Genomic DNA, 21,084 nt, shown 5'->3' on the forward strand with positions numbered 1-21,084 from the left:
AGGCCAGATCCTGTTGCTCTTTCTTTTTTTAATCATGCATGTTAATCATGTGATAAATGCCATGCCTAGTTTATCCTTTAGATCACTTTTAAAAATGGGATCAGACAAGTTTTAATTATTATTATTTTATTAATTTGATTTATTACCCACTCTTCACCCTAAGATCCATTTAAATTTAAATAATACCATTTAAACTGCAGTATTAAAAAAAGTTGAAAACAAATTACAATCACAGAAATAGGGGGAGCCCTAAAATTAAACAGCTCAGGGGGCTCAGGTTAAACGAGTGAAGGTGTCAGGTGCACTTCTGAGTGGAGGGAATTCCACATTTTAGGGGCTGCTACATTCCTGGGCCATCACCACACCAAACTTCTGCCTGTGCTGATCTTAACCCCTGAAGGAGTCTGCAGGGAAGGAGGCGAGTCTTTCAGATATCTCTCTGCAAGATTCAGCTGCAGTTTATTGGCCCACATCCACCCCATCACCACCTCTAAGCAACAACCTAACACTTCAGGTTCACCAAGGACACTTCCATCAGCAGATATTAACTTGACAGCTAAATGAAACCTCCAGGTTCAGAGAATACTTCTGATTTCAGAGGCTGGGAAGGGGGCTGCTACCACCATGCCATTGCCACTGTAAGCTTCACCAATGCATCTGGCTAAGTATTGGCTAAGCCAATGCAATTCTGGGCTGCATCAATAGGAGTATAGCATCTAGATCAAGGGAAGTAATAGTGCCACTGTATTCTGCTCTGGTCAGACCTCACCTGGAGTACTGTGTCCAGTTCTGGGCACCACAGTTCAAGAAGGACACTGACAAACTGGAACGTGTCCAGAGGAGGGCAACCAAAATGGTCAAAGGCCTGGAAACGATGCCTTATGAAGAACGGCTAAGGGAGCTGGGCATGTTTAGCCTGGAGAAGAGGAGGTTAAGGCGTGATATCATAGCCATGTTCAAATATATAAAAGGATGTCACATAGAGGAGGGAGAAAGGTTGTTTTCTGCTGCTCCAGAGAAGCGGACAAGGAGCAATGGATCCAAACTGCAGGAAAGAAGATTCCACCTAAACATTAGGAAGAACTTCCTGACAGTAAGAGCTGTTCGACAGTGGAATTTGCTGCCAAGGAGTGTGGTGGAGTCTCCTTCTTTGGAGGTCTTTAAGCAGAGGCTTGACAACCATATGTCAGGAGTGCTCTGATGGTGTTTCCTGCTTAGCAGGGGGTTGGACTCGATGGCCCTTGTGGTCTCTTCCAACTCTATGATTCTATGATTCTACTGTAGGAATCAGGATGTTGCACTAATTAGGGATGGGGAACCTGTGCCCCCCCTCCTCTGGATGTTGTAAGGCCAGAGCTCTTGTCATCCCTGACATACGGCCATACAGTGGTACCTCGGGTTACATACGCTTCAGGTTACATACGCTTCAGGTTACAGACTCCGCTAACCCAGAAATAGTGCTTCAGGTTAAGAACTTTGCTTCAAGATGAGCACAGAAATCGTGCTCCAGCAGCGCGGCGGCAGCAGGAGGCCCCATTAGCTAAAGTGGTGCTTCAGGTTAAGAACAGTTTCAGGTTAAGTACGGACCTCCGGAATGAATTAAGTACTTAACCTGAGGTACCACTGTACTAGCTGAGGCCGATAGGAGCTGGAGCCAGTGTGTAGCATGTACAGATTAGACCAGGACCAGGGGATATGGAGGTTCAAATCCCAATCTATCCATAATACTCTCTGGATTATGTACCAACCTTGGCCAGCTTTTCTCCCTACCAGCCTAGCCTACCTCATAGGGTTGTTGTGGAGGCTAAAGGGGGTGTGTGGCGGGGCCAGAAAGGATTGTGCTGCCTTAGTCAGACTGCATCTGGAGTATTGTATCTAGTTCTGGGCACCACTATTATTAATTAATTAATTAATTAAGTATACTGCCCACAGGTCTCAGGGCAGTTATGACATAAAATCAAAATATATAAACACAAGATACATTCAAAAATATTTTAAAATGTTTTAATCCCAATAATTTAGCAGTTTGACAGTGGAACGGACTCCTTCGGGAGGTTGTGGAGGTTTTAAAGCAGAGGCTGGATGGTCACCTGTAGGATGTAGCTGAGATTCCAGCATTTCGGGGGGGGTGGAGTAGATGACCCCTGGGACTCCTTCCAACTCTCCACTTCTATGATTCTATGCATTCGTGAGCAAAGGCAGAACACAAAGCAATAAACAAATACTGCCCGCTGCTGCCGAGCAGGTGACTCAAAGCACAAATTCTTCGGAACACTGTGGCCCAGAAAACTCATGGCACGTGGGCAGCCCCCGCGAGCACCGCGATCTCCTGCACGAGGCGCCGCGTGCTACGCTCCACTTCGCCGCCCCTGCTCTCCGCCTGGCGTTAAGCTTCCCTTTGTTTCATTATTTTATCCCCAGGCGGCCACCGTAAGCGAGGAAGGCGGGGCCTAGATTCGATCGAACTGGCGGAAGTGAAAGAGCCGAGGCTGACAACCTAAAAGAGGAGCTCGTGCGCATGCTCGGTGACGTTTCCACGGGGCGGCGGCGGCGCTTGAGTCGCCTATCGTGGGCGGGAGCGCGGCAGCGGAGCGCGCGCTTTTTATTTTTATTCTTTTCCAATCCGGTTCTTTCTCTGCGGATCGTGGCCATGAGTCTCTGGGTGGACAAGTACCGGCCGAACTCCCTCGGCAAAGTGGACTATCACCGGGATCAGGCAGCGCAGCTTCGCAACCTGGTGAGAGAGAGAGGGAGAGAGGCGACTGGCGCTCTGCACATGCTCGGGTGCCCTTCTCTTTCTTACCTCTTCACCGCTTCGGCGGCTTTCGGACACTCTGGTCCTCGGGTATTGGCGAGTTTTTGCTCTCCGCAGTAGCTTCAACCCCCCCCTTCTTTCCTCTTTTATTGGGTTATAGCAAGAGCGGGTGCTAGGCAGAGCTACCTATTTGCACCACCCTTCTTCTTCTTATTATTATTTCTTCAATTTTCAAAAACAGATGTAGGAAAAAAATGAAAAGCACAAAACTTCAACTGCTAAATTTAATTTAAATTGCAAGACTAGGCAATGCGACAATATTTGGTTATCTTTCTCAAATGCCAAAGAAAGTGTTTCAGTACACAAATCCAGTGAATCTGTATGAAACTGTGCCCCTCAAAGGTCAGTACTGCACCCCTGTGAAGTCTGTGCCCTAGGCAGCTGCCTAGTTGACCTAATGATAGCGCCAGCCTTGGTTCCAGCCAAAGAGCAGTCCTGGAATTGATTTCAGTCCTGCAGTACATGAAGTACCAATAAGAAAAAGAAAAGCATCTGAGCATGTGTAGTGAGCATATGTGCATGCCTGCTAACTGAGAATACTCTCTATGTGGCTGATGCGTGAGCTCAAGTTAAGTCAGGCTCCTGGATACATTTGGAGGGGTCAAACTGCGATGACAAAAATGCATTGTGTATGTCCTCAGGTGCATTTATCTCTCTTTGTTACCGCCTCACCTATCCAGGTACTGAACCCTGGTTTGGAAAAGCACCGTAGCTTCTCTCCCTCATGATGGTGCTCAACAGCAGGTACAAAGCAAAAATTAGGGTATTTGGGAGTACCAAATACCATACCATACAAGATTGGTTGGGACATGAGCTTTCATAGACCTGAACTGCTTCCATCTTAAGCACAAAATATGTCAGTTGGCAAGAATATTTACACATGCAGGCATACATGTTTAGAGAAAAAAATCCAGTGTAAAATAGTAGGGCAGAAAGTCCATGAAATGCCAGAGATGCAGCCTGTGACCTTTTAATTCAAAGCTTGAATGGTAATCAAGTTTAGCGTTTGGCAGTAGGGCTAGAAAGACTTGTCTGCAGCCCTGGAGAGTTGCTGGCTCTCAGTATAGACCAGCCTTCCCCAGCCTGGTGACTTCCAGTCCAGATGTTTTGGACCACAACTTAAGAATGCTCCAATTCCAGTGGACTTTAACCAACGGTATGCCTTTGATTGCACAAGTAATTATTTTTGGGTTGCAGTGTGGGAGGGGGGAATTCCACTACTTATGTGGCTCTGCATTCAAAAATTTCACAAAGCGAACATCACAATGCCACTGTGTCTTGGTTTTGGAGTTTTGGCTCTTGTGGTTTGATTTGAGCAAAAAGCTCAATCCTCAAACATGTAATTTTTAAAAAAGGAATTGGGGGGTGTCTTTGTGTGTAGTTATGTTTTCCCTTCAACATTCACCATCCATTAGGGATTTGGGAATAGGGCTTCTAGGTTAAAGAATACATATTAGACAGGCTCAGGTACCAAAGCATTAACCATTGGTGATCTCCTCCCAGGACTTTCTCTAATTCTAGCTGCTGCTGTTCATGTTGGTGGCTTGTTTATGGAAAGATGATTTACCCCAAGGTAATTGTCTATGTATAAACTTAACTTGGTGCCACTGTAATACGTTGTTTGTCAGATCTGAAATGAAGTAGGAACACTTTGTGTACTCTTGACCACAAAATATGCAATTGCTCTGTTGCAAAAAGCGATTGTTTGGGGGTTAAAATAGTTCATCTGACACAGATTTCAAGGGTTGGCTCCTGTGATACAAGACAGGCCTGGTTCTGGAATGCAGTCAACCACAGATGAAATGGAGCTAGGCGCAGTGGCCAAAGTATGAAAGATGTACATAAACTTGGCAGAATGAACCAGTGAATCCCAAAATAATCTTTTTTGGCATCCTATGATACTGGCAGTCTTGTATGATAGAGAGAACTCAGTTGAGTAGCTTGGGGCACTCAGGTCATTCACATTCTAACCCTGATCCATTAGGAAACTAGAAAACTACCCTGTATGGAATCATATGGTTGTTTCATCTAGCCCATTATTTTCTACAATGGCTGGTGGCAGCAACAGCTCCAGGACTACCTGGCTAGAGATGTCAGAGAACTGAAACCTTTACTCTGCAGACCATTTTGTGCAAAAAACAAAAGGGAAAAAAGTGCTCTGCAACTCAATTCCAGTCCTTTAGTTTGCTTCAAAAGGTGGTGTGCTTTCTTTCATTTTCCACCTGAGGCTAGATTTTGACCTATTGGAGATGCTGTGATTGTGGATTTCCTTTAACAGCAGAAGGTTGAGCCAGATGACCTTTGAGGTCCTTCCAACTCTTTGATCCTAGGGCTCAGTGCCCAAATAAGCCCCGGGGGGGGGGGCAGCTGCCCCCCATCAAGTACAACAATAGAAATGCTTAACGAACGGACCAATCATGTCGGTTCTGTCCCACCCTAATGAAAGTTCTGCCCCCCCTGCCCAAACAAAAATCCTGGCTACACCCCTGGATAAGGGTGTCTATGGCTTGCAACAAAATTAGTTTATTAAAAATAATATGCATTAGTTTATTAAAAATTGGGTTCTCAAAGTTATTTTCAATTTTACTGTATGCCACTTTCTGACAATTTTTATTTTTATTCCATTTATATCCCACCTCCTTCTCCTCTTCTCTATATTATCTTGACCTACCTTGTGAGGTAGGTTAGGCTGAGAGTTGAAGACCCGCTCAAGATTCATGATTGAGTGGGGATTTGAACTCTGGTCTTCCAGGTCCTAATTTGTTTCGGGATGTGTTCTCAAGCCACCTGACTCCTAGAAAACCTGATGCACCAAGGGCTTTTATCAGACTCACGCCATGCACGGTCACAGTTTCATGTCCTCTTGAACTATCTATTTTGTGCTCATGTCTAAATCGATGGCCTTCCAAAGGAAAAGACAACATTGTGAAGGGCTGTAAAACTAGTGTGGGGAATGGTATACTAAAATATGTATCATTCTCTGTGTTTATGATGCTGACTAAGCATGATGCTGACTGAGACATTACTGTAATTCAGTTTTACTGTATTCCATTTGACAGGTTCAGTGTGGCGACTTTCCTCATCTGTTAGTGTATGGGCCTTCAGGAGCTGGAAAAAAGACCAGAATCATGTGCCTGCTGAGAGAACTGTATGGCTCTGGAGTGGAGAAGCTGAGGATTGAACATCAGAGCATAACAGTAAGAATCTGCCCTAACTTCATATTTACAAAATGAGATAAAGATGTTGACTGTCAACATAATGCAGGAATAGCCAGCACATTTCAACACATGCTAGTTTTTAATCTCCAAAAGTTGTCTGGCCTGGAGGCATGAGGGCAAAAGTGCATAGACTATATTTGTCCCCTAGGCCCAAGGTTCCTCACCCCCTGATGTCCGAAGGGCTACACAGATCAGGGCAATCCAATATCTCCAGTTCTGCCCCTTTCACTCCCAACCGCTGAGTGTTTCACATGTAAGCTTGTTTACCTGAATGTATTTCCCAGCTTCCTCGCAATTGTGCACCCTGGTAATGCGGGGGCTTGTTCAGGAAAACACACTTACAGGCCTCTTCAGACCTCCACCCTAAGTCTGCAAAGTTTGGAAGTGGAGAAGGCATGTCTGTGGCTGTCTACACACTTGTGTCCGGGCTGGAAAAGGACCTACAGGCAATTTAAGCACCATTTCCACAGTTGGTTAAATAACCAGTGGCTGTTTCCTCCTATTATGAATTAGCACTTGATTAGGCTGTAAACATTCTGTGCTGGAGGAATTCTCCCTGGCAAATCACTGCCAAGGATTTACCGGTACTATTATCTCCCTTCAGTTGTGTGATATTTGAAATGATTTAGTCGGGCACTTAGCTTACATTTCCTTCTGTCTCAGGCTGAAGCCTGCAGTTAGTGTCAAGAAACCAGTTCGTCTTTATTGTGGGCTTCGCTGACTAATTATTATTGCTTTCTCACATGCCACCAATAACTTGATGAGAAGTATTTGCAAAGTGATGTTTTCAACAAACATAATGAACTCTTTGCATAGTTAGCTGCTTGGGGAGTGACAACAGTCCCTGGAAAATCTATTACTACAGATTTTCTTTCTGTCAATTCAAAAATCTTTTTTTTTGGGGGGGGGAAAGCTTGCATTTTAATCAGCAAATTGCAAAGAGAGTGGTTAGTAATCAGCAGAGTTCTTGGAGAAGACAGATATTTCCAAAGCATTGTGCAAACGGTCTCTCTTGCCATTTTTATTTCTTTTTAAATTAAATTTTCCTGCTTAAGTTAATAAGACATTATGGGAACATGTTGTGCCTGCAAACGTCTTAATGCTGGGGAGTTTTAAGTGGAACAGTTTTAAGTAGATAGTCTTTCAAAATATCAGCTTCCCTTCCTGTCAGATGCTTTCCTATCTGAGGGCCCTTTGGCATCTAGCTATGGGCGGAACTTGACAAATGTCTTTTTCATCATCTTCAGAATGCCTGCATATAAAGTAGTGGCATGTTATTAATATAAGCACAGAAAGAGATGTGAAGGTTAGCACTTTTAAACTAAAATAGGGCAGAGCAAAATGATGCTGCAGTGTCTGTATAGCTTCATTTTGTAGTTTGATCTGAACTAGATAAGGTCTATTTAATCACCGTGGGTAAAAGGTATACTTGAAAGCCTTACTGTACACGTGAAGAATGTTTTGAGAGAAGTAGAATGAAGTTCTTATCAATATTATTAGTTCCTAAAATCGGAAGTGACGCAAGTGATGATTCATTTCAAGAAATTGGGAAGTTGTAATCTTCTTACAGAGAAGCTGGAAGTATAATGTAAAATCTCTATAAATACCCCAAATGACTTTGCCCAAGGACAGTTGGTCATGGAACTGACCAGAAGGGCAATGACCCTGGACTTAACATATTTTCCCATGTTATTGGACGAGGTTTTTTTTTTTTTAATAAATTTTTATTAGTTTTCCAACACATATTAAAAGACAATACAAAACAATACATAAACAAACAAACATATAAACACATATAATTTCTTAACCTTCTTTTCCTTAAGCCTTCTTTCAGCGACTTCCCCATACCTCCTTTTTCTGCATCCCTGTTTTAAATCTTTCCAGCAACCCCTAATTGGACGAGGTTTTTTGACTCAAAAATCACGTCAAAAAACTGGGGTCGTCTAATACACGGATAGTAGCATGGGGATAGAGAAGTGGTGTGTCGCCAGCCAGCTCGTTGGCAGGAACGCATCTTCCCACGATGCTGCAGCGAGTGGGGAGTGATCTGGGGGGTGTTTCCTGCCCGCAGCTACATTGGGGGGGAAGAAGCTGCGCATTGCCAGCCAGCTCGTTGGCGGGAGTGCAAATTCCCCCGATGCTGCATTCGGCAGGTGCTCCCTGGATTGTTTCCAACCCGGCAGCACCAGAGGAGGTTGTGCTCCCAGGAGCACAACTTCCCCCGATGCCGCTGCGCATGGGAAACGATCTAGAGCAGCGGTTCTCAACCTGTGGGTCCCCAGATGTTGTTGGACTACAACTCCCATCATCCCTGAGCTCTGGCCTTGCTAGCTAGGGGAGATGGGAGTTGCAATTCAACAACATCTGGGGACCCACAGGTTGAGAAAGGCTGATCTAGAGAGTGTTTCCTGCCCACAGCTGTGTGGGGGGAGAGGCTCAACAACTTTGGGCCATCTCCCCTCATTTTCCTAAAATTGAGTCCCCCAAAATGGGGGGGGGTCGTATAGAAGGGGGTGTCCTACAGATGGAAAAATACGGTAAGTCCTGCCCAGGATCCGGTGTGAGAAGTGTTGGTGAAACCGTTTGGAACGGTAACCATAGTGCTATTAAATTAAATATATGTGTAAATGAAGAGTTGCGTAGAGAACCCAACATGGTCACATTTGACTTCAAAAGAGCGATCTTCCTCCAAATAAGGGGGTTGGTAAGAAAGAAAGAAAGCCGAGAGACCAGAAGAAGAAGAAGAAGAAGAAGAAGAAGAAGAAGAAGAAGAAGAAGAAGAGTTTGGATTTGATATCCCACCTTTCACTCCCTTTAAGGAGTCTCAAAGCGGCTAACATTCTCCTTTCCCTTCCTCCCCCACAACAAACACTCTGTGAGGTGAGTGGGGCTGAGAGACTTCAAAGAAGTGTGACTGGCCCAAGGTCACCCAGCAGCTGCATGTGGAGGAGCGGAGACGCGAACCCGGTTCCCCAGATTACAAGACTACCGCTCTTAACCACTACACCACACTGGCTCTCTTGTCCACAAGGACAAACTTGTCAAATATCCCCAAAATGCTTGCGAGTTGCTTAAAACCACAATATTAGAAGCTGAACTGGATACTGAAGATCATCAACTGGTGGTGACTGATCAGGAACAAGTCCTTGAGGTCATAGTGTCTAACTCGGTTGAGATATCAACCCAATATACAGCAGCTGTGAAGAAGAGCTGGAACGCCATGCTAGGGATCATTAGGAAAGGAAGGGAAAATAAACAATATCATAAGGCTGCTATACAAATCTGTACAGTTCTGGTCACCTCAACTCCAAAAGGATATTGTAGAGCAGTAACAGGTTTTAGAAAAGGGCGATGAAAATGATTCAGAGGAGATGAAAATGACTTATGAGGAGATTTGGGGTGCTTTTTAGTTTAGAGAAAAGGCAAGCCAGAGGCAACCTGATAGAAGTGCATAAGATTATTCATGAACCCAGCTTTGGACAACATGACAAGTCAGTTTCATGGCAGAGAAGGAGAAGGAACTTCAGAGTAGTGTGCTTGACCACGCTGCTCATTTGCATGAAACCTTAGTTTTAAACTATGATTTAAAGCGACATGCGAACTGGGGCACATCCCATCCTTTCCAAGAGGTTAGCATGCTGCTTGAATTTGAGAGCTTTGAACCCAGGGTGTTACCCTTTTCCTTGCATGCCATTCCACCTGCCGCCATTTTCACGCTGAGTCTCTTTATTTCGTAGTTTCCCTGGTGCATTGCAGCCTGGGTGCCGTTAAGCCCTTCAAGTCCTTCAACTCAGTTCATGCTAAGCAGTTAGCAGTGGGTGGTTTTTGAAGCCTGTATTCATAACCCACTGATTTCAGCTAAGTCTTTCCGTCACTGATCTCTTTAAAATGCATTTTTTGTTTAATAATCTTTCTTTTCAGGCGCCTTCTAAAAAGAAGATTGAAATTAGCACTATTGCCAGCAACTATCACCTTGAAGTTAACCCAAGGTATGTTTGCAGTAAGCTCACAAGATCCAGTAAGAGGCTGTGGGAATTTTGCAATTCTTATAATTTGCAGAGGAGTAAATTTTATAGCCCATTGCAGCAAAAACTACCGAGGTGCTAGAAGACCCTTGTTTTATTGTTGCAATTTTAAAGTTAGCTCCAGCTTTACTGTTAAAGAAACCAAAGTACAGTCGTAACTTGGATCCTGAATGCATTGCGAGTTGAACGTTTTGGCTCCTGAACGCCGCAAACCCGGAAGTGAGTGTTCTGGTTTGCGAATGTTCTTTGGAAGCTGAATGTCCGATGCAGCTTCTGATTGGCTGCACGAGCTTCCTGCAGCCAATCAGAAGCCACGCCTTGGTTTCCGAACCAACAGACTTCTGGAATGGATTCCATTCGACTTCCGAGGTATGGCTGTATATCTTTAAGGAATTGTTTGCATATGTGGCCCTCCAGCCCTCTCTGTCTGGCCCTTGGGACCCTCCCCAGCCATGCACTGCACCCTCCTTGAGTATCATATTTTAATCTGAACTTATTTTCAGTGATGCAGGAAACAGTGACCGGGTGGTAATTCAGGAATTACTGAAGACATTAGCTCAGTCACAGCAACTTGAGACAAGCACCCAGCGAGATTTTAAAGGTCTGTAAATGAGCAATAAGCTTGAAGAAAATTATCTTGCAATACTTTGCACAAGATCAGCCATGTGCTTTGAATATTGTAAATTCTTTATATTCTCCAGCTTTTTTTGTCTTCTGTCACTTTTAGAGATACAAAATTTCCAGAAATATTGTAGTTCCCCAACAGAAATGCATGTATTTCAGAAATGAGGGGGAAAATTGAAATATGTGCAATACTTGTGTTCCAGATAATAGTATATATAGCTCCAATTTATTTCTGTAATTGTAATAATTGTCCAAAAGATCCATAGCTGTTGATGTTTGAATTTTCGCTTTGAGCTTCATGGTATTCAGAAAGTGGGAGGTTTGCATGCTGTTAGAAGGCATCTAGACTCTTCTCACCTATTGATTCTTCTGTGACTTTGTATTCTCAAAATACTCTATGGTTCCCTTCACTTAGGAACCTAGGAAGCTACCTTATACCCAGTGAGATCCTTGGTCCATCTAGCTCCATATTGTCTGCACTGATTGGCAGGGGCTCTCCAGGGTTTCAGGCAGGCAGTCTTTTGCAGCCCTACTTGCAAATGTCTCGAAGGGGACCTTCTGCATGCAGCGTAGAATGGTCTATTGCTGAGCCTGATCTGGCAGATAGAATCAGAGGCAGATAATCTGTTTGCATGAGGGCGATATTGCAGTAGCAATATGCTTGGCAGACTAACAAGCTACATGAGAGACTCTTGGTTTTGCAACATTTGAAACTCCCCACGCCCCTGTAGAGCAGGCATTGGCAAACTCCGGCCCTCCAGATGTTTGGACTACAATTCCCATCATCCCTGACCACTGGTCCTGTTAGCTAGGGATCATGGGAATTGTAGTCCCAAAACATCTGGTGGGCCGGAGTTTGCCAATGCCTGCTGTAGAGCATCAGCTCTTAAGCTTATTGCAGCCAAATGCAATCTTCAGTTTACAGTGTTGATTTTTTTAATAGCAATGGTATCATCATTACTACCTGTAAAGGTTGGCTCTCTGGCCTCTGAATCCAGTGATCTGAATTGTGTAACTAAGAACAAGTGCTTGACATAGCTTCTTCTTTTTTCTGCCTCCCTCCCAAGTCCCTTTCCTTGTGTGTCCTGTCGTTTAGATTGTAAGCCTGAGGGCAAGGACTCTTTATTTCTGATCTTTGTAAGCTGCTCTGGGAGCCTTTTCAGCTGAAGCGCTGGGTAAAAAATGCTTTAAACAAATACCTTTTGAACCTTGGATATAAAAGATTTGCAGCAGTGTGCATTGGCTCTGTAACAATATTCATTCATCGGCTTCAGCTGATCATCAGTTTTCTTTGGCTGAACTAAGCTGGCTTTTTTGTCGTTATTCTTGGTGGGAAGTGGCAATGTAGTGTTATTTTTTTAAATATATATATTTTTGCAAAAGTAGCACCAGCTCAAGCCACAAGACTTGTCACACTCACTCATACAGAACAATAAGGAAGACATTTCATTGTACTGTGATTTCATGCATGTGTAAATACTTTCTAATCACATGGACGAGGTTGAATGCAGAGTCTCTGTCTCTCTCCGCCCCCCACCGCTGCTATGTAATACCTTCCTTCCTGGTAAAGTGCTTCTCTCATGGGAAAGACCCATGTGAACATAGGAAGCTGCCATATAAGCAAGTCATACATATTGTCGGACTACAGCTCCCATCAGCTCCAACCAGCATGGCTAAGTGGTCACAGGTGATGGGAGCTGTTGTCCAACAACACTTGGAGAATACCAGGATGGTCTGTACCGACTTGCAGTCGTTCTCCAGGGTTTTAAACAGGATCCTTTCTTAGCCTTACCTGGAGATGCTGGAAATAGCAAGTGGAAGATCCCGGGTTCAAAGTAAGGTCAGAGGCATCCCAGTTGCAAGAACCCCTCTTGCGTGCTGTCGTGACTAAGCCAGCCATTCCCTGGCTGTTTCAGGCGATGTGCCTTTCCCAGACATATGGCTAGAATATTTACACAAACTGTCATGAGTGCAGGATTGCACCGTGGGGAAACACCTCCCGGGAACTTCAGTGGAAGAGGCACAAGTGGGAAGGTTTTCTCTAATCCTGTCCCATTCTATCAGCAGAAGCGAAAAGCCAAGTTAAGATAGACTCTGTGAGAGCATGATAAAGGTTGGCTTTGTTTTGTTTTTCAGTGGTGCTGTTGACTGAAGTGGACAAGCTTACAAAAGATGCCCAGCATGCGTTGCGCCGAACCATGGAGAAGTATATGGCTACCTGCAGATTAATTCTGTGCTGCAATTCTACATCGAAAGTCATTGCACCTATCCGGAGCAGGTGTCTTGCAGTGCGAGTGCCTGCGCCCAGCATTGAAGATGTAGGTTCAAGGCAGTGGCAGACAGACAGCCCTTCAGTGCACTTGCATTTTACTCTGTGTAATGTTGGGTGCAACAAGTTTAAATACCTGATTTGGGATTCCTTGTTCTTTGTTTTCCCCTGACTCTGTCTGCCTAGTTAATCCTGTGTCTGTGTGCATGGAACACTTCCGAATTAGGTTCCCCTTTACAGTACTTTGCATGACTGCAGTTTTCTTCAAAAATGCGGGTTGTAATTTTTATTTGTTTAGCGAGGATTGGAATGGGGCGGAAGTGTCTGTGGACTAAGAAATAGCTGGAGGTCTTTGAAACTCTGCCACCAATGCTTAGTTCCAAACATTCTCTAGTCCACACTTCTCCAAGCATTTCTCTGAAACTAGAAAATACCACTTAGAATTTGTTAAGTAGTTGCCGAAGGCACTTTTATCAACATATCTGTCTATTTCTTACAACCCTGTGAGGTTGGCTAATAGTATTTCTGTCTCACTGCTACTGTAAAGAATACAGGGAGCAACTGCTGATGTGGTTTGTCCCTGGCTCAGGGAGCAGCAGGAAGGAATTTATTCCTTCGTGGAGAAATGCACTTGGGAAGGCATTGCATTACTCTTACCCGGTACCCAGGAGGGCTGGCAAATGAGGCTTGTGGCAAGGAAGAGGTGACTCAGAAGGTGGGCACAGGTCACCTGCAAGCATTATTTGTAAAACTGGCTCCTTTGTGCCTTCACGTATCCTCTTATAATATAGGGACTTCCCCCGTAGCTGGCTGCTGCAGCAATTTTGACTAGAGCGGAGATACTTTGAATTTTTGGAAAGTGAGGTACCATGCAAAACTGTTAATTGCCCTGTTGAATCTCTAGATCTGCAACGTATTGTCCATTGTGTGTAAGAAGGAGGGTCTGGTACTTCCTCGAGAACTCGCTCAGAGGATTGCAGAAAAGTCCGGCCGAAATCTCCGAAAGGCCCTTCTGATGTGTGAGGCATGCAGGGTGCAACAGTAAGTCCAGAAGAATGGGTGAATACAGGAGGGAGTTTTGGTTACAAAAGGGCTGTGTTTGTTTGTTTGTTTTGTATTTAAGCAAGTCGTCGCTGTTGGTTGCACAGGTATCCTTTCACTCCAGACCAAGACATTTCTGAGACGGACTGGGAGGTATATCTGAGAGAGACGGCAAACGCCATTGTTGGTCAGCAGACCCCGCAGAGGTAGGTCAGTGTGGTGGAGGACAATGCCTAGCTGTAAAATGGATGGTGCTTGTAAGTTCTCTGATATTAAAATGCAGCGTAGCAGTTTAATACTGTGTGTGCTAGAATGTCTAGACAGAGTGCATTTCTAGGGACTTGATAAAAACCCGGTAGGAGTTGATTGAAGTAAATTTCAGGCCGATGAGGTTAGCCTTGGTCATTAAGGTATTAAACGTGCTTTTATATCAGTGTGTAAATGTTTGGAGAAAAAGATTTCTGAAAGCGGATAGTTAACTGCATGCAGGAATCCTGAAACTGCTGCACAGCCTTGCAGCCAAAAGCATGTGCATGGTATGGAGAAGATCTCAGGTTCACTTCCAGCTAAAAGAAGCAGGTAGCCGGTGATGGAAAACACTGTTCTCTTCCTGAGACCCTGGAGAACCACGGCCAATCATAATACACAAAACTGGGCTTAGATGGGCAAGTGGTCTCACCTGGTCTAAAGTGGCAACCTGTGTTCCTAAACAAATAAATCTGTTGCAGGCAGTAACATACAGTATTCTGCCTCCTGGGCACCTCAAGCTATGAGACAATTATATATTAAAATCCCAGTTTCTGATGCAGTTCCTTCACAGAAATTCTTGTTGTTTGGGAGCAGATCACAGTAGCTACTAGCCAAGATGGTTATGGTCTCGGTGTTTGAAATTAGCCAGGTGCATTTTGAACTCGCAACCAAGCGAAGATGCCTGGGCAACAGGATGGTGCCTGGCAGCTCTGCCATACAGAGGTGCTTGCCTGTAGAATTCTATCAGTTAAATTTTATCTGCACAATCAGACTGAATTTCAGGAACCAAATTGCTTTTTCTGTACAGCCTGAGCAGGGGCGGGGAGCAGTGTTACAGTTCATTGTCATAGCTTTTCTTCACCTTACCCCACCCCACTGCCCTGCTCACAGTATATTCCTATGTTATGAATGGTCTGTGTTGCCATTAATGATAATGATAATAATAATTTATTATTTATACCCCACCCATCTGGCTGGGTTTCCCCAGCCACTCTGAGCGGCTTCCAACAGAATATTAAAATACAATAGTCTATTAAACATTAAAAGCTTCCCTAAACAGGGCTGCCTTCAGATGTCTTCTAAAAGTTTGGTAGTTATTTTTCTCTTTGACATCTGGTGGGAGGGCGTTCCACAGGGCGGGTGCCACTACCGAGAAGGCCCTCTGCCTGGTTCCCTGTAACTTGGCTTCTCACAGTGAGGGAACCACTAGAAGGCCCTCGGGCACTGGACTGAAAAAGGGGTCCGAATAGGCCAACACATACTTCTTTAAGTTCTCAGAGCTCTTAACCCAGCTCAAGGTTGTCATCTGAATTAGCCAGATGTTCACCACAGAGAAACTGCAACTGTGTATTATTTCCAGTTTCTTTGTGAGGAAAGAGTAGCAGTCATGTACTCAGATAGCTGGGCTTGGTGGAGTCTCGGGTTATTTTCCAGCAAGGACGTTCCTATGGTATGTAGTGCGCAAAATGACTCACTGGGATGTCAAGTTCCCGTTAGCAGCCATCTTTAATATTCTAAAAACAGCTGCAATGAACCAGGCTGCTGTAAAACAAACTTGCTTGCTCAGTGCAATGAAGCATTTCCAGCTGGATCAGATGAGAGCATCTTTGTTTGTTTGTTTGTGCTGTAAAACTTTTTCTTTTCAGCCAATGAAGTGCTCTGGTGTTGGCACTCGTTCGTCGCTGCCCTCTTTACAGCTGCCAGCCATTTGTCTAGCTTTAGATATATTGCATTGGCAGAAACAAAATGACATCCTGTCACGGTGAATTTGGAGCACTGAATCCTTCCTTGCTGTGAACGGATGATACCGTTAGTCATGTGTTCTGCTGCTGATCTCATTAAAACTCTTAAGAGATACGGCAGTGTGTGAAGTGGGCCACGTTTGCACCATACATTTAAAGCCACTATTTATATAGCTTCTTGGGAACTGCAGTTCGTTAAGGATGCTGAGAGTTCTTAGGAGACCTCTGTTCCCCTCACAGAGCTACAGTTTCTTGAAAACCCCTGGAAAGAGGGATTGATTGTTAAACTGCTCTGCTGAACTCCCAGGGCTCTTTGGGGAAAGCCATGACCTTTCAAGGGCATAATAGTTCTTTAAATGTGTGGTACAGATATATGAATGCTTTCAACACAGATTCCCCTCCGTGTGGTCCTTTTTGATGTGAGCTATTTTTTACTTGTTGCTTTAGGCGTAGAAAAAGAGGTGGCTGCCTACAATTCCATGATTGCTCTTCACAATTTATTTATTTTTAAACCTGTGTGCCCTCTTACCTACCATCTTACAGCAAGCAGCCTAATTTTAGAACACATCCTGCATCTTTGGACAATAGCAGCTCTGTGGTTGTGAAATAAGTGTTTGTGCTTCATAGCGATGGACTCCCTATTAGCTCATTACCAAGCTAGCATTTGCTGAAATGGAGGAGCAGGGCCTTTGAAGCTGCCTATAAGAGACATGGGGACGTGGGTGGTGCTGTGGTCTAAACCACTGAGCCTTGGGCTTGCCAATCGGAAGGTTGGCGGTTCAAATCCCCGCAACAGGGTGAGCTCCCGTTGCTCAGTCCCTGCTCCTGCCAACCTAGCAGTTTGAAAGCATGTCAGAGTGCAAGTAGATAAATAGGTACCGCTGTGGTGGGAAGCTAAATGGCGTTTCCGTGTGCTGCTCTGGTTTCGCCAGAAGTGGCTTAGTCATGCTGGACACATGACCCGGAAAAACTGTCTGCGGACAAATGTCGGCTCCCTCAGCCAGTAAAGCGAGATGAGCGCTGCAATCCCAAAGTTATCGCGACTGGACTTTACTGTCAGGGGTCCTTTACCTTTTTATAAGAGACTATTGGGGTTGAATGACGCAGGTGCCAGTAAAATCCAGGGCCAGGAGAAAGTTGTTTTTAATTCCAAGGTACCTGCCTCATCATTTCTTTTCAACACTCAGGATTTTAAAAGGTGCATATAGATAAAACGGCTCCCCACTGCCAGCAAGAGACATTGACAACTGTCACGTTAACTACAGAGCTGCTGCCAACTGTTGTGGCTTGTAGATGGTTTCCTGTCATTTCAAGCATCCCAACAAGCATTTTGAGACTTCCTTGTGTTGGACCATGACATGCTAGAGAAGTTTGTCGCTGTTGTAAGCCTTGTTTAGAAATTGCAGAGCACTGACTATGCTGCTGTTAACAAGCTGTTCCACTTGGAAAACGCGGCTCAGGAGAATAGAATTGCAGGATTGCTTGCTAGCTTTGGCAATTGGCCAGCTTTAGACTTTCAGATTCAGGCGATTATTCAGGGTGATCAAAACAATTATACCAGGTATCTCAAAATTAGGTACGCTGGCGTCCTCAAAATTTCTCTTATAGTGTCTTATAAGAGGAAAAACTTGTTTTGCTACTGGAAATGTTGGCATACTTAATTAAATCACTTGGTGTTCCAGTGAATTGGCATAGGAAGCATAATCCAAATAATATATTTCTTTCAAATATGTTAAATATATTTCAAATATCTTTTTCTACAAGGCTGCCTTTCACCAGGCAACCTAAAATTGCCTTTGTGTCTCCACAAGAACACTTCAAGGTGTAGTGTAGAACCTGGCATGTTAGACATGGGGTTATATTAACAAATGCCACCACATTAGTGTTTTTTAATAAATGAAACAAAGTTAAAAGTTGAGTAAAAAGATGAAGGCAGTTCTTCGGGGAAAAATTAAGCACAAGGGAAGTTAACATGCACAGAAAAGTATTCCACCCAATGGAGCAAAAAGTATATGTTAAATATAGCCCAGCTCTCCCTGCCTAGACATAGTCCCTTAACACTATTGACTGTTGTCCAGTTTCCCAAATTTTAAAAGCTCCAGTTCCTTTGTCTGCTGAGATCATGCCTTTATCTGCTCATGCATTCTTCTGAGTCGTTAAATATACCCTCTGGCTACATGACTCTTATGCTTCCTGAGCTACAAAAACTCAAGGAGCACAAAGGTCTTCTCTTCATTCCCAACTACAGAGATGTTACCTTCATCTGCAGGCTTAACAAGTTTAACCCCACAATGCTACATGCAATATTCGTATATATTTTTTTACAAATAAACAGCATTTCCGTGTGCTCTGGCACTCGTCACTGGTGCAGGGAAAAGGAGCCTTGGAATCCAGCAGAGCCAGACACCCAGAACACCCTTCTTCAGGGCCTATGGCTGGTAAAGCCCACAGAGCTTTAAGTGGGCATAGTCCGAGGTCCCTCACCAACAAAGTTTTTCTTTGCCAGTAGAGATGCATCCCTGATCCATCCCTAACCCCGTCCAGCCTGGAGTTATTGGGGCTATGTGCATCCATGTTTTAAAAAGCAAAAACAAATTGAGCTTGAATGTTTTGAGAACTGAATTTTCTGACTTGGTAATTTGAGATTGTCATAGCTGCCATATATATATATATGTGTGTGTGTGTGTGTGTGTGTGTATGTGTGTGTGTGTACCCTTGCCCATACGGGCCAGTTGTGTCCGTCTCTAGGGTTGCGCGCTCATCTCGCTCTAGAAACCGTGAGCTGTCGCCGTCCGAAGACACTTCCGGGTCACGTGGCCAGCGTGACGAAGCTGCACTGGTGAGCCAGCACCAGCGCAGCACACGGAAACACCGTTTACGTTCCCGCTATAAAGCGGTACCTATTTATCTACTTGCACTTAGGGGTGCTTTCGAACTGCTAGGTGGGCAGGAGCTGGGACCGAACGACGGGAGCTCATCCCGTCGCGGGGATTCGAACTGCCGACCTTACGATCAGCAAGTCCTAGGCACTGAGGTTTTACCCACAGCGCCACCCGCGTCCCATACACACACACACACACACACACACACACACACACACACAAAATAAAAAGACTTAAAAGCCAGTTACTAAACCTTAAAACTTTGCATTACAGTGAGTTAAAACCAAGCATTAGCTTTCAAATGATTTTATTCCAACAGGCTCCTGGAAGTTCGTGGGCGACTCTATGAACTCTTAACCCATTGCATTCCTCCAGAGATTATAATAAAGGTAACTGATTATTAACTGGTTTAGTAACAGAGACTAGGATTAAATGGAAGCTTGGGATGCACATGTTAATCATTTTTATTTTTCACCGTTCATAGTGCAGCCTGGATAGCTCAGTTGGTTAAGAGCGTGGTGCTGATGACACCAAGGTTGCAAGTTTGATCCCTTCATATTCCTGCATTGCAAGGGGTTGGGCTAGATGATCATCAGGGTCTCTTCCAACTCTACAGTTCTCTGATTCAATGATAGTGCTCTGCATCTTGTAATTCCATTCCTAATTCCTGGGGCATCTGGGACCAGGTATATATTGCATATCTCTGTAAATGTGATATTAATACTTCTGTTATTTGTATGACAATGTCCCCCCTCCTACCAAATGGGAGATTATCATTTGAATGGCTTGATTCTCACAGGGTAACTTTCTGGATTGTTGAGTACCCATTGGTACCGATAACATTCTAGGGAGTAGAGCCTTCAATTCTCTCACTGTTGGCTATTGCTCATTTTAGGGCCTTCTGACTGAACTTCTGAACAACTGTGATGGACAACTGAAAGGAGAGGTTGCACAGATGGCAGCTTTCTATGAGCACCGGCTGCAGCTGGGCAGCAAGGCCATTTATCACCTGGAAGCATTTGTGGCTAAGTTTATGGCCATCTATAAGAAGTTTATGGAAGACGGACTAGAAGCCATGATGTTCTGATATGTTGCTTTGAGAGCCCTCATGTTTTTTGGGATGCTGACAAGTTCTGTCGAGAAAGCTGTACAAACCACAGGTCACCGGTACTTTTCTGTGTTGGACAATAAAATACTAAGTGCTGAATTTGAGGTGTTCTGAAATGGTTCCATGTGGCCTTTTATGTCCAAACTGTTTTAGGAAACAAGAAGTCACATACTTGACAGCAGGGAAGTGCCAGGATCCCAGAATGCTTTTGCCTCAAGAGATAGTCCTAATTACAGTGGTACCTCGGGTTACATACGCTTCAGGTTACAGACTCCGCTAACCCAGAAATAGTACCTCAGGTTAAGAACTCTGCTTCAGGATGAGAACAGAAATCATTCTCCGGCGGTGCAGCGGCAGCGAGAGGCCCCATTAGCTAAAGTGGTACCTCAAGTTAAGAACAGTTTCAGGTTAAGAACGGACCTCCGGAACGAATTAAGTACTTAACCTGACGTACCACTGTACTTTGGGTCTGGAACATGATTTTTAGCCTCAATCTTGGGAGTTTTCAAATGTGCCATCTTGAATAGGCTTCATGATGGTGGGAGATGGAGAAATCTGTTTCAGCTTTAAGGCTCCATCCGCATTATGCACTTGAAGCTGTATCATACCACTTTAAACAGCCATGGCTTCCCCCAAAGAATCATGGGAAGTGTCGCTTGTTAAGGGTGCTGAGAGGAGTGTGAGGAGACACCAGTTCTCCTCACAGCTACAGTTCTCAGAGTGGGCTAACAATCAACTCCTTTTCCTAGGGAACCCTGGAAACTAGCTTTGAGGGGAACAGGCATCTCCTCTAACACCCTCTCAACACCCTTAACAAACTACATTTAAAATGATTCTTTGGCAGAAGTTATGACTGTTGAAAGTGGTACGATACTGCTTTAAGTGCATAGTGCAGATGGGGCCTTGCAGCCGTAGCTTAAGCATATTTACCTAGAAGTAATGAACTGAGTTCAGTGGCACTGAGTTCAGTTGGCCAGTCATGATGGGAGTTGTAGTCAGACAACATCTAGTAGGCCACATGTTCCCCATGTAGTAACGATCTAGAAGTGATCGTTAATATTTCTGAGTTCTTTAAATATTTGTCTGAGCAATATTCTAGTACTTGAAATTG

The 21,084-nt window shown here is 44.3% G+C and overlaps 1 protein-coding gene across 1 annotated transcript; it reads left to right on the top strand.

Moving 5' to 3' along the window:
- The first annotated feature begins 2,517 nt into the window (after nucleotides 1-2,517).
- RFC3 (replication factor C subunit 3) lies at nucleotides 2,518-20,072 on the top strand. Its single transcript, XM_053386035.1, has 9 exons — nucleotides 2,518-2,737; nucleotides 5,875-6,012; nucleotides 9,955-10,022; nucleotides 10,562-10,659; nucleotides 12,819-13,000; nucleotides 13,856-13,992; nucleotides 14,100-14,198; nucleotides 19,185-19,254; nucleotides 19,761-20,072. The coding sequence occupies exons 1-9, from the start codon at nucleotides 2,519-2,521 to the stop codon at nucleotides 19,950-19,952; spliced, it is 1,203 nt and encodes a 400-aa protein (XP_053242010.1). The 5' UTR covers nucleotide 2,518; the 3' UTR covers nucleotides 19,953-20,072.
- Nucleotides 20,073-21,084: the final 1,012 nt, after the last annotated feature.

The sequence above is a fragment of the Podarcis raffonei genome, chromosome 4 (genome assembly GCF_027172205.1).
Source record: "Podarcis raffonei isolate rPodRaf1 chromosome 4, rPodRaf1.pri, whole genome shotgun sequence".
Lineage (NCBI taxonomy): Eukaryota > Metazoa > Chordata > Lepidosauria > Squamata > Lacertidae > Podarcis > Podarcis raffonei.

Bases quoted from the DNA above. Each gene is read 5' to 3' on its own strand.
- RFC3 (XM_053386035.1), top strand. From the start codon at position 2,519: ATGCTCGGTGACGTTTCCACGGGGCGGCGGCGGCGCTTGAGTCGCCTA. The intron at 2,738-5,874 runs GTGAGAGAGAGA...TCCATTTGACAG, and splicing joins CAGCGCAGCTTCGCAACCTG to GTTCAGTGTGGCGACTTTCC. The intron at 14,199-19,184 runs GTAGGTCAGTGT...TTATTCCAACAG, and splicing joins GGTCAGCAGACCCCGCAGAG to GCTCCTGGAAGTTCGTGGGC.